We start from the raw sequence: 12785 nt of genomic DNA on the forward strand, positions 1-12785 counted from the left end.
ATTCCCAAGTCCTTGACGTTAAATGCCCCTCGTTTGTTTCTCTCCGTCAGTCTCTAAAAGTTTAAAGCGTTCTACTTCAAAAAAAAAAAAAAAAAAGAAAGAAAGAAAGACTGACTGACTGCGTGTGAAGGGAGGATTGTCGAGGGGTTTCCCAAGACGGTGTGGCTATACACACAGCTGGCGTAGCTCCCAGTGAAGGGTCACATGTATGTGTTGCAGGGGAGATCGCACGTATTCTATTTCCAGAGTCAGTCCTGAGCCACTTTAATCCCTCTGCCTTGCCTCCATTGCTGTGGGTACAAGAGAAAGAAAGAAGCCCACCAGCACGCCCCAACCCCACCACGGGGAGAGCAATGTTGCTAAGATTGAGTTGCAGTTTTTACTGAAAATAGATTGTGAGTAGAAGCGCCTTTTCTGTCAGCCAGACAGTGGGCTTTTGATAGAGACGATATCAGCAAAGGAGACAGCTCTGATAGCGCCGCGCTGCAGGGGGAAAGACTAGACTGAGTCGTTTAACCGAGGTAAGACGTCACGTTGTGCGTGTGTGCAGTGATGTGGGAGAGCTCGCAGAGGTGTGGGCGTGTGCATGTGACGCCGAGGCGAGGTTCCAAGCAACCAATGCGGCTGTGCTGGTGCCTTTTGAGACTCAGAGACACCCTCAGAAAAAAAAAAAAGGCAAGAAAAAGGATTTTTCAGCAGACAAGTTGACAATGAAAACTTTTCTAACGTGTAATAATAAATCACACTCGAGCATCACTTCAATACTTACAATACCCTCATGGTTTATAATCTGCAAAAAAAAAAACGCCTTTGCAGGATGAAAACCTGAAGAAAAAAAAAAAAACACCTTCCAAAGATGAATGACTTTTCTTTTGTATTGCATATGAATGTGTGTTTGTGTAAACAGAGTGTGAAGTGCTGGTTAGTGCGGGGTGTGAGGGGGGTGAAGTGAACATTTACATGTGGCAGAAAGTTTGAACCAAACATTCAAACCGACATAAGCTTCAGATTTTAAAATTCTAGACAGGTCCCAAAGTCAAGTTCCCATGACTCCACACATCATGCTGAGTTATGTGGAAATTTGTATAAAAATGATGCAGGAGACATCCTGGATTTCTGTTTGAAGTCGAGGTAAAGAACCATGGTTGGAATATTTCACTCAATGTAAGTACACTTTTACTTCAAGGAAAAAAAAAAAAAATATATGAAGAATTGCTACATTTTTTTTTACTTTGAAGCTTTTTAAGAGGAATCAAATGTTTGAGCGTAAGGTGAAAGGAGCTGCAGCAGCAGTGTGTACTTGTGTGTGTGTGTGTGTGTGCATGAAATGTGTGTACTAAATGCCATACACATCCATGTGAAATATCTGTCGATGAAAGGTTCTGTTTTTGTGTCTGTGTGCGTTCATGTACGCTGCATTTCAATGATTTTGCATATCTTAATGTCAAAGTATATCTGCATTTATTCTGTTGAATCAGAAATATCACCTTTCAGGCTCAGCATACAGCCTTAATGGTGAAGTTAAAGCTGCATGTATGAGAAGTTTCACAATTTATCATCCAGCACCCAGTTTGTGATCGGGAAGAGTCAGCAGTTTTTATTCATATTGAAAGAGTTCCCCAAACAGATTCCTTCGAAGCCCAGGGAGGCTTATATCCTTACGTTTGGCTTGGACGTCAACTCTTGTTGCATCAAGAGCTCTGACTGCTTTGTAAGGTAGAAGTGCTTCATGAAATAACCTATAATAAGGTTGTATTATTGGAACTGCAGGAACCAGGTTTATTTAGATGATTTGGAATAAAAAAGGTCAGAATGTGTGGGCCTCTGCTGCATCCATGCAAACATGTACAAACATTCAGCTTTCCTTTTTAGGGCTGGGATAGATAGAATATTCTCATGGGAAATGAGTGTGCAACTCACCATCCATGCAACAGTGGAAGAAGTAAATAGCAGCAATGAAACAGTGGTAAACAAATGCATCACAGCAGTAGAGGCAGATTTAAAGGGTCTGTCATGTGCAATAGTGTACAATACAGAAAGTGAGAGTAAACAGACGCAGAGAGAGGTCCCCTGTTTTTTTTATGATGGATAGAACGTGATCAAAGAGAGGGTGACATGGGTGAGGTCCTTCCAGATGCTGGAAGCTTGTCTCTGGATGTCTTCCAGTGCTGGGAGCTAAACGTCCCAGTGATCCTCCGTGTGCTGGAGACACTCGGCTGCAAAGCCCTTCCTGTCAGCGGCAGTGCAGCTGTGGAACCACACATAGACGCGCTGTGTCAAGATGCTCTCTGTGGAGCATCTATAGAAGGTCACGAGCAGTTGTTGAGGCTGGCCAGCTTTTTTTTTTTCTTTTTTTCTTTTTTTCCAGCGACCTCAGGAAAAACAGCTGCTGTTGGGAGGGTGACAGTGTTGTTGGTGATGGCAAACATAGTCCTGAAAATATCCCAGTGAACAAGGTGTTGTCATGTTAAATTAACTCATGCAATTAGTCTCCTTTGGTGATGAACAAATGGATGAATTACTTCCTGTTTCAGCGCTGTTCATTTATATAAAAGAAAGACAAAGTTGTCACTCCTTCACATGAAGACTAAATATACTAGCCACATGCTAACATTCAAACGGACTGTGCGCCTCTTTGTTTACATACCTTATGTTTGTTAAAGGGCACTATTTGCTGCCGTGTATACGTTTCTTTGGCCTTCCAGTCTGCAGCTAATGTTCTCTGTCAGATCACTGTAAACACAGCTGAGGACAACAAACCCTCCTCGACGCTTGTGTTTGTCTCGTCTTCATGAAAACAAAAACAAAGGCTGCTCTGTCGTGCCCGATCCCTGCAGACAAGAGACAGGATTTTCTCTCTCTTACAGTCAGAGCCAAGAAATGTTAGCACTATCAGACGTGTCTCGTATGTGGTAACTTAATGAAAACACGTCTGGCTATATGAGACCATGTGGCTGCTCTGTCTCTCTCCTGCCGGTTGTGGGTGTGTTCCACTTGTCTGAATGTATTTAATTTGTTTTCCCTTTTCCTCCTCTCTGTAATGTCATTTTAGCATTAGCTTAGTCGAGCAGACTTGTGCTTTTACTTTCCAAATTTTTACAATGGCTGGTGCTAATTGCCACTAAGCTCAGATGTTTTTTTTCCTCTACACATTTGGGATGACATATTTTCTGCCCTCCTAATGTTTATATCCACTAGAAACAGCATGGGGCTAGTTAGCATAATTAGCCTCCCCTCGCTTTCCACTTTGAGCAAGAGGTGAGGAGAGGTCACTTCCAGATTAATTTTTTCGAACAGCTCTGATGAAGGGAGAGGGTGGGGGGGGGGGCTTCATTGGGACTAAGAGTAAAGGCTGCAGTTGCTCTGCTGCTAAAACAAATGCTATCTCTTTATTCCACTGTACTGTTCAATGTTGCAGCGGAGTTATGCTCGCGCCGAACATTTGGGTGCCAGCGGGGCTCGTCGAGAGCATGAATAAAAGAGTTCCTCGGGTGGAGTGGCGCAGGATCCTGCTGTGCTAGATTTAGATCTGACTCAGGAGGGAGGAGAGCCACAGAGGGAGCGATAAAAGGAGGCAAAAGAGCTGCTGACCATCTGCATTGACTATCAGAAGTCATAACATCCTTTTTTTACTTTTTGTTTTTCTGAAATGTTCAACACGATGTCCGATTACATAATGCACTCTGATTTATTTTCACTGCTTGTATGAGAACAAAAAAGAAGAACCTTGTGTTTCACCAGCAGACCTGGCCTTCCTTCAATAGTTAATGTCATCAGATAACTATGCACCAACAGTTCAGCGACGTGACAGGCCAGTGTAATGTGTGGTGTGTGGCGTGTTTTGTCGAGTTCAGCGGGAGCAGATTTGTGACCTGTCGACGTGTGTGTTTGTGTGTGTTGATGTTCCAGCTAAACTCTCCGATGAACTCGGTCAGCAGTACGGAGGACATAAAGCCCCCGCTGGGTCTAAACGGCGTGATGAAGGTACCCGCCCAGCCCTCAGGAACCACCCTGTCGCTCACGAAACACATCTGCGCCATCTGTGGTGACCGCTCCTCAGGTGAGTGACTCCGTTCTGCGATGAGTTTAAGATACTCTCAGCAAACCTGAGCTGGTATAAGTAATACTTTCATCTTATGCAGGGGTGACTTTGATTTGACGCACAGTTCATGCTGCTATCAGCGGCCCTCTTGAGTGGTTTGAATGTAAGACAAATGTGTCAACAGAACATCTCTCTGCTTTTCCTTCCCAAACGACAGACTGCCGTTTTGTTTTTTTTGAGACTCCAGCACCCGGCAGTTTAGCTTCAGAGAAGTCAGTGCACGATGGAGAACTTGTACCTGCAGCCAACTAACACTTAAAAAAAAGAAGAAAACAGTGACTACTATTTTGTTTCGTCTTTATTCATCGTGGCATTATGAACCCAGATTTCACCATCGTTTTTCATTTAAATATGTTTTGTCTTAATGTTGCGTTACGGAGGGGGGCATTTGCATTTAAGCACAGTACGGGACAACTTTGTCTAGTGTGAGTGCACCCTAGCAAACGTTCCAGCTCATATATTCTTATGATGGTTTTTCCCTTGATGGTTTGTGGATCGCAGCATTAAGAGACTGTAAAAATGATAATGGGCAGTGTGACTTAACTCACCAAAAAGGCTTTCATGTGAGTGTTGTTCATCAACATCTTCTTAAAAACACATTAGAATGATAAATATGAAATGCCTTCGCCATAATTAAAAGGAGATGACATCGAGAAAAAAAAATGAGCCTGACTCACAGAATAACCAAGAAGTTTTGGGGAATTTGTAATTGAGGGAAGAATTGTGGGAAAGATATAAAAATAGTTTCTCAGCAGCTGGTATTACACAAGACTTCATTATAACCAAATGAAAAGAAAGTGGGACTAAACAGCATGTTACTAAAGATGGGGTTATAGCCACTCTGAGAAACCTCCAAAGAAGATCCAAAGATGAACTTTGGTCAGTGAACACCCCGAGGATTGCTCTGGCAGAACTACATACCACTGCAGTCTTGCAGTGGGAGATCTTCCTGGAAGGACAACAGTCGGTAGGATTCTTCTCAAATCTGGGCTAAATGGCAGAGTGGCCAGAAAAAGAAGCCACTCCTGAGAACATGCATATGAGGTCAGCACCGAAAAGGCTCATGAAAGCGACTGAAATCATGAGGCAAAAAGATTGTACGGTCTGATGAAACCAAAGCTCAGCTCAGCTTTGACTGAAATAGAGACTCGCTGTGTGTGAGGTAAACCAGGCAAAACCCATCAGTCATCTCAAAGTATCTCTGCCGTGAAGCATGGTGACGCTAACGTTGTCATGATGCGGGTGAGCTTTTTCTGCTGGAGCCGCTTGTAGAAGATGAAGGGTAACTTTTTGAACTGACTCAATGATCAATATGTATGTGTGAGAACTATGAAATATTTCAAATGAAGGACGGCAACATTTTAAACTTTTATGAGGTTTTAGTCAAATATCAGCTGCCAGCATTTATTGCTTGTAGTTGGTTTGTTTTGTTCTATCTTGAAATATATCATTCAAATGGTCAACATACATCAGGATGAGATGAGCTCATTGTTACTGGAGGGCGCCAAATGCCTCCAAAGCTAACTCAACTAACGTGTTTTTTTGTTTTTTTTTTAAATGGCTGTCACGTTATCATGCTTTTGTTGTCTTGCTTTTTCAACTTCGGAATTGCAGAATTTTCCCTCATTCCAAATTTTACTTGTTGGTTAAATGTCTTAATATTCAGGGTTGTTTTTTTAAAGGAGTCCTTACATGGTTCAAACTTGTCTTTTATTGAAGGACATTTATTGCTTGTTTACACAGCACAAGCTCACTGTTGCATTCCATTCATCATCAGCTATCATTTGGTTTGGAGTGAGCTCAGCAATTAAACCACAAGATCATTCAGCCAAAGTCATCTGTAAGGTCATCAAACTATTTTCTTTACACTCAATCAGAATCAGAATCGGCTTTTATTGCCAAGTACAACAAATAAGTCTGTGTTTGAAAGTCATCCATAAAAAGTCTTCAGCCCCGTGTTGAAGGGGAGTATCTAATTCCTTGGACAGCTTTAGTGTCATCCTGCGTCATCGGTGCTCCATCGACCCCCAGGGGCAAAATCAAAACAGTCTTTAGTAGCAGGCCATGCTACATTTAGCTGTACTTAGGGGTGGTGTGTGTGTGTGTGTGTGGGGGGGGGGTGTTTATCTTCTCTGGTGGTCTGAGCTAACAAAGAACAAAAGAACCATTTTAAAATAACAAGTGAATGCAAATGCACTTCATCCATCATAAAACACAAGAATGAACTGTTAAGAGACACGATGCCAGAGTACAGAACCACCCCCCCCCCCCCCCCAAAAAAAAAAAAAAAACATGTATGCTGTTCACTTACATAGGCCATATATTTGCTTTTTGCTGTTAGTGTGTTTGCAGGCTGTCTCACATGTTCACTTTTTCTGGTGGTCAGCAGCGTGCCGACAAAACAGCGGGCAAGATAAGCCACTGAGAGCAACTAATGTGTCTGTCAGCAGCAGCCGGTGGCTCTGTCACCTCACTGCCAGCTTCACAGCGACACACACATGTTCTACTCTCTGTGCTTGAGATACACCATATCTCTCTGTCTCTCTCCCCCCCTCAGGTAAACATTACGGGGTATACAGCTGCGAAGGCTGCAAAGGTTTCTTCAAAAGGACGGTGCGCAAAGACCTGACCTACACCTGTCGCGACAGCAAGGACTGTGTCATCGATAAGCGCCAGAGGAACCGCTGTCAGTACTGCCGCTACCAGAAGTGTTTAGCCATGGGCATGAAGAGAGAAGGTACAGCACATACCTTTGAGGATAAAGTCCCACTTACCCATTCCCTCAAGACTCTGCTAATACACACAGACACACATCAACACACATTTAACCACAGATAACAGCTCTATAGTTAGAAAATGAGAGACTTGACTTTTTGTGCTATAACTCACTTTGCTGCAGTATACTCATACTACTTTGTCTACTGTTTTTTAATGGAACCCACAGACAATATAACATCTTACAGCAGGAATACAAACAAGGCATACCTTCGACTGATATGGTTAGCAGAACAAAACAATTTGCCTCATTTTGGTTGCAAACCTCAAAACAGAAGTTTTTATTTCATTTAAGGTGGACTTGACAAATAACGCTAAATGCTTTGCAAGGTCAGAAGATGAATCTTTTGATTTTGCTCCTGATAGATAAGGACACTTTTTTTTTTTTTTTTAAATGTCACATGAGTGCTTGTAGCTTGCAGCTACGCAGCAGCAGACTGCATAGTCTGGACATAGTCTTCACAGTATTTAAAAATGTTCTGCAGTAACCACAAAATGCACAGAATAATGAATTCATCTCTTACATGAGAGTTAAATGTGTAAACAGTAATAACAGCAGTTCTCAGGGAGTTAATTCATATAGACAATATAAATAGAAAATCACAACTGTGCAGTCATGTCAACTTTGACCTTTTTTGCATCCTCAATGCCTCTGTTGGGCTCCTAACGCTTTGGACAAACTTAGAAAATGCATGAAACCACCTATCTAGTTAAAGTGAGCCAGCTCGTTTTTACCAGACACAAACTTTTTTGTGTGCTAAATTGGAAGGATACTCAATGTTCACAATTAAATCAGGGTCTCTAAATGAGATAATCTCCTGTCAATGCAAAGCACAGAGAAAACATTGGACCACGTTTCTCCAAATTAGACGCTACTAAACACATTCACATCCTGCCCCTGCCCTTTAGATGATCGCACATATAGAGGACATGTCGTCGTGCAGGACAGAGCATTAATCAAGCATTGACATGTAGCTTATACTTTAGTTACACACACTGTACAGTCCATGTTGTTGTTGAAAGATTACCATCATATATCATCACTTATTTAAAGATAAAGACACAGTGATCCACCTCTGACTGGAGGGGATCGATATTTCGTAGAAAACAAATCTTTAACAATGTATCTTGAATTCTAAGTGACTCTCCTGGGTCACCATTGTCCTCGAATGAATCTGTAGCTCTTAGTTTTGGTTCATATCCAGTTTTAGAATCAAATTTTTCAGCTCAAATTGAAAAATTGATAATAAAAAAAAAATGAGCATGGGTTTTGCGTGTGAACAGTTCTTGCATAGGCCAAACTGATAGCTGTTCAAAGTGGAATAAAACTGGTCTGAAGACAATCTGATGAAGGGTCAAATATTGTGACTTTAACACCAGTATATTAGCTTACTTATATGTACATACTGTACATACATTTACACAAGTAGAGAGGATTGCTTTTCAAACCTCTCATCTGGACAAAGCGTTTAAAGAAATTGGAAACAGAGTGACAGTATCATGTGTCAGACACTTCTTATAACAACATTTGCTGTGTAATCTGATTTTACACACACACAGAAGTTTGTAAACTGAGGTGCAAATTCTAATCTGTATAACTACAGAAGGGGAGGAAGATGGCAAAACATTTATTGCAGCCCTCTCTATGTTCTTTTAATAAGTGACACTGGCTGTTTAGTATTCACATTGTTAAAAACATTGGTTGTAATTGTTTGACGCTGCCTCCAGTCTGTGCGAGTTGGAGGATGCTTTAAGATCCACTCCGTTGTGCGAGTGTGCGGCTGAACAGTAAAGCACCTTCAGACAGTGAGGTGTGAATTTTAACACTTCATGAGGGTGTTAGAAATATTAGCGCTCTCAGCAGTGTTGTTAAGCACTCTTTCACACATTAAATAAATCAATCACTGCCCCTCCCCATTGTGGTCACCACGGTTACTGAATACAGATCGAGCACATAGATTATACTGAACGATGTGAAGCGGAGGGAGCTGAAGACAAACATGACAGCAGCTGTAAACAAGGTGTGCAGGTGCATGTGAGTTGTAAGTTCAGGAGAACAGGAAGAATCCTTGTTTTCTTGTGTTTTTTTTGACAAATGCATCCAAGTCCATTGTGCCTCAACCTTTAGTCGGCCTCCCCTCCCTTCTGCTTTTTTTTTTTTTTTTTTTTTTCATATCATTGTTGGGCTCCGTACTCCTTTCAAGGATATTATCATTTACGGCTTCTTTGCCTCACTTACAGTGCTGCCTAAGCCTCCCCCAGCACCCTGAGGGCTGTGGTTAGGGAACAAGGCAGCAGTAGCCCAAAAGGCTAAGCGAATCCACAGAAAAACAGGATTAAATGAATTTATGCTCTCCCAGTCAGGAGAGGAGAGGAGAGGAGGTGGGGGGGGAGGGGAATAAAGCTAACATGATTTCAGCCCTCCTCACCTCTTGCTGACTCCAACACAAGTATTCTACCCTTGGGCTGACCTCTACTGCCAGACAGCAGTTCCTCCAGAATGGGGCCCCTTTTCCCTCTCTTACTCCCCCCTACAACAAGACCACTGCCTCTCTGATTCAGGGCTTGGAATAGAAACCAGAGTAGGGGGGGGAAACATTAGACAACAGATCATTCCGCAGAGCAAGCGTGTGTATGCGAGACAAGCAGACTCTCCAGGTGTGTATGTAAGCTTGCACGCTGACATTGAATTTCTAAAAGCCTTTTATCATTCAGCATTTTATGTCCAAAACTTTTTATTAATCCATGTGGGGAGGATAAAACTTAGAAAAAGCCGCAGTACTTTTTTCAGTGGTTTTCTTGATTTGACTAAATTATAGCCTTTTGTGAAAGACAAAACACACTCGCACAAATGCTTTTTTTCCATCCACACTTGAGGGTGGAGGTGCGGTTTGTGTAGCCTCAGCCACAGTGAGTCTCGGTGTCTGCTCAGCACACAAACCATTTCCTGTGTCTCCTCGCCAAGCCAATCAGACGACAGAACCGGCCTCAACCACTTTTTCATACAGGACATGGGAAAAAAAACAAAAAAAAAAACGAGACAAAGTGTTCATTGATTTGTGTTCTGGGTTTTTTCATACAAGACCACGTACAGCCTAAAGATGGAGTGACAGGCCGTACATTATGTGTGTGTCTATAAATGATTTGTGTAGAAAAAGAAGCTGGCCGAGCACTGCCTGGAAAACACTTCTCTTTCTTGGTGAAGCCTCGAAAAGTCCTTGAAAATTCCCACGCTGATGCATTGTGCATAATGTAGGTCTAAGGTCCCAAATATATTTCATCCGCTCTATCGAACATATTGTTGATGATTGCATTTTCTAAGATAGGTTTTCTGGCGGGATCATGCTGTTAGATAAAGACAAATCGGTAAGCATACGCTCAAGCCTGCCCTCAGAAAATGTATTTAAAAGTATGTGTAGATACAAACAAAGACCAAATACTGTACATAATAAGTTCTCACGTATTTAGACTGTCAGTGCTGGGCAAATAAAGGGAGAGACACCAACATAATGGTGACCTCAAATCTCAGAGCTGGGAATGATCTCACACCCAAGTTAACCACGTTCAATTAGCGAGTTAGCAAAAAGTCGGACCATCAAAACGGACGTCTCCAGGAGAGCCTTTGTGTCGTTAGAATAATCCAGATCTGTTATGATGAACTTGCACCTACGTTTGCACTAATGGGGGTGCCAGTTCAGCTAGGAAGATGCAGATGCTAAACAATGCACCATCCAAAGGTTTGACTCCCAGCCTCAAGCTTTAATGCAGATCTACCCAATGGTCTCTTTCAACTCTTCCACTTATAGAGGCAAAAAAAAAAAAAAAACAGTCACCCAAAATAATTCTCTTGAAAATTGTCTTTATCCTTTTGCTAGCTTGTTAGCTGAAAACTGCCCTGCTGCTTACTTAGTATTAAACTGTAAAAAAAGGGATTTCTGCTGATAGAGAATTATCATCTAAAAGAAGTCAGGACTTGGGTCATAATGATATGGTCACTTGTCAATTTGATTCACTCATGTTTGATAACCAAGAGTAGGCCTACTTTCATTCTTTGTCAATGTAAAATCTATTGATCAGTTCTGTTTTTGTAAGCTTTTGACCCTTACACAAATCTTGCACTGTGTTAGCTTCCAATCCTTAACTTTTCTTCTTCCACACACATGCTCTTGGACACATAATAACTAACACTTTGAGAAAAAAAAAAGACAACACAAAAAACAGCAGTAGTGACCGGAACCAGTTTTGTTACATGCAGCCGTTCAGGAGGAGCGCCAGCGAGCCAAGGAGAGAAATGAGAACGAGGTGGAGTCCACCAGCTGCGCCAACGAGGATATGCCCGTGGAGAAGATTCTGGAAGCGGAGCAGGCCGTGGAACCTAAAACCGAAACCTACATTGAGACCAACCTTGGCGTGCCGTCCAACTCGGTGAGATTATATTTTTATGCATTTCTTGGCACACACTCGCATACAGTGTCATTCTGCAACAAGTGAAATCTTTGTGTACATGTTAAAGCCTGTGGGCACACACACATTACATTTCACTCTTATTTTATCACATTTATCACAGCTTTACAGTTTAAATGGTCGCTTTTCTTCATTCTAACCCAGTTTAACCTTTGCCTGATCAAAACTTTCCCAGTTTGAACACAGCCTCTCTTTTCGAATGTGAGAAATAGCCTTAAGGCACATTAAAACTCTCTGATGAGTCCTGATAGAGAAAACAACTTATTCATATTCATCCCGTACATATTTACTTAGAAAAAAAGAGAATATTTACTCATCAGAAAAACACTTTATATAATATAACTGCCACAGCATAAAGCAAAATACTGTGGCGTCAAAAGCTGTAAAACAACAAACATGTTGCTGTAGAAAACATACACATTTCTCTCTCTCTCTCTATCTCGCTCGCCCTCTGTTAACTCATAAACTTTGACTTGGAAATGAAGTTTTCTTCAATCTTAAAACTTTCTGAATGTGTCAAAACAATAACAACTATTGTGATCTTTAGTTGACTTACCTGTAGTGGAGTGTTTTTGCTGCAAGGGAGTACAACATTGTTTTCTTCTAATTATGATCAAATCAAAGCTTTTTGTCAGTGCAACTAAATTGTGTCTTTTTCCAGATTTATTTCCTGTGAAACATAAAGGTTCAGAAACTGTTTCCGAACTGTGAGCAGCATGCTTTTAACAACTCAGGGCAAACATTATTCAGTGTTGATGAAGATTCGGTTGTTGTTTGTTGAGGATTCTTTGGCCGACAGAGTGTTTTAATGAATTTAAGGTACGGTACTGTGTGTCCTCGCTCTTCTCCTCCCTTTGGAGGTGCCTGCCTGTAGTGTAGAAGCGCTTCTTTACCTGCTCACCTTGTCTCAGCTCCTTCACTCAGCTGTGAGTTTCCTCATTCATCCCCTCAGTATCAGCTGGGCACTGTGGGCTGCCTTTGACACCGAGGAGACTTAGATTGATGAATAATGCAACAGGCAGACTGTTCCTGAAAGCATCCCACAAAGCCTGGGCTTTCTCTGGAATTCTGCATGAACAGGAGCACCAGTGGAGCAGAGCAGCAGCCTACCGAAGGAGGCAGGGGAGACGGGGGGAGGAGGGACAAGGGGGTGAGACTGAAAGAGTTTATGGGGGGGGCTTCTTCTTGAATGCATCTGCTTCAGGGGAGGGAAATGTCCTGTGAAGTAAAGGTAGAAATGTGAGGGCTGTTATGTGAGTAAATGGGAGCTATTTTAAGGGTGGCAGATGGAAACGTAGGAGATGAGCGCTGACATTAGGGAGAGAGAGAGAGAGAAAATGGGGGAGGGGGGCACAGGGGAGCGGCTGGCAGCTCAGACACACTAATGCACTGAGTGTGTTTGGGCTCAGTGGGTCCCTCGATGCCGGCTGCCTGCCTGACAGTG

At 42.2% G+C, this 12785-nt stretch overlaps 1 protein-coding gene across 5 annotated transcripts in view; it reads left to right on the plus strand.

The window, feature by feature from the left end:
• rxraa (retinoid X receptor, alpha a) overlaps nt 1–12785 on the plus strand; it is a 100975-nt gene that overhangs the window by 75226 nt on the left and 12964 nt on the right. For 3 of the 5 annotated variants that reach the window (XM_079363667.1, XM_079363669.1, XM_079363668.1), the window contains 3 exons: nt 3910–4060; nt 6660–6839; nt 11118–11302. In XM_079363667.1, coding sequence (XP_079219793.1) covers nt 3910–4060; nt 6660–6839; nt 11118–11302 — 516 coding nt within the window. The remainder of the gene's footprint in view (nt 1–3909; nt 4061–6659; nt 6840–11117; nt 11303–12785) is intronic. The other 2 variants (XM_079363670.1, XM_079363671.1) reach the window with 1 other exon arrangement.

The sequence above is a fragment of the Symphodus melops genome, assembly GCF_947650265.1.
Source record: "Symphodus melops genome assembly, chromosome: 16".
NCBI classification, from domain to species: Eukaryota; Metazoa; Chordata; class Actinopteri; order Labriformes; family Labridae; genus Symphodus; species Symphodus melops.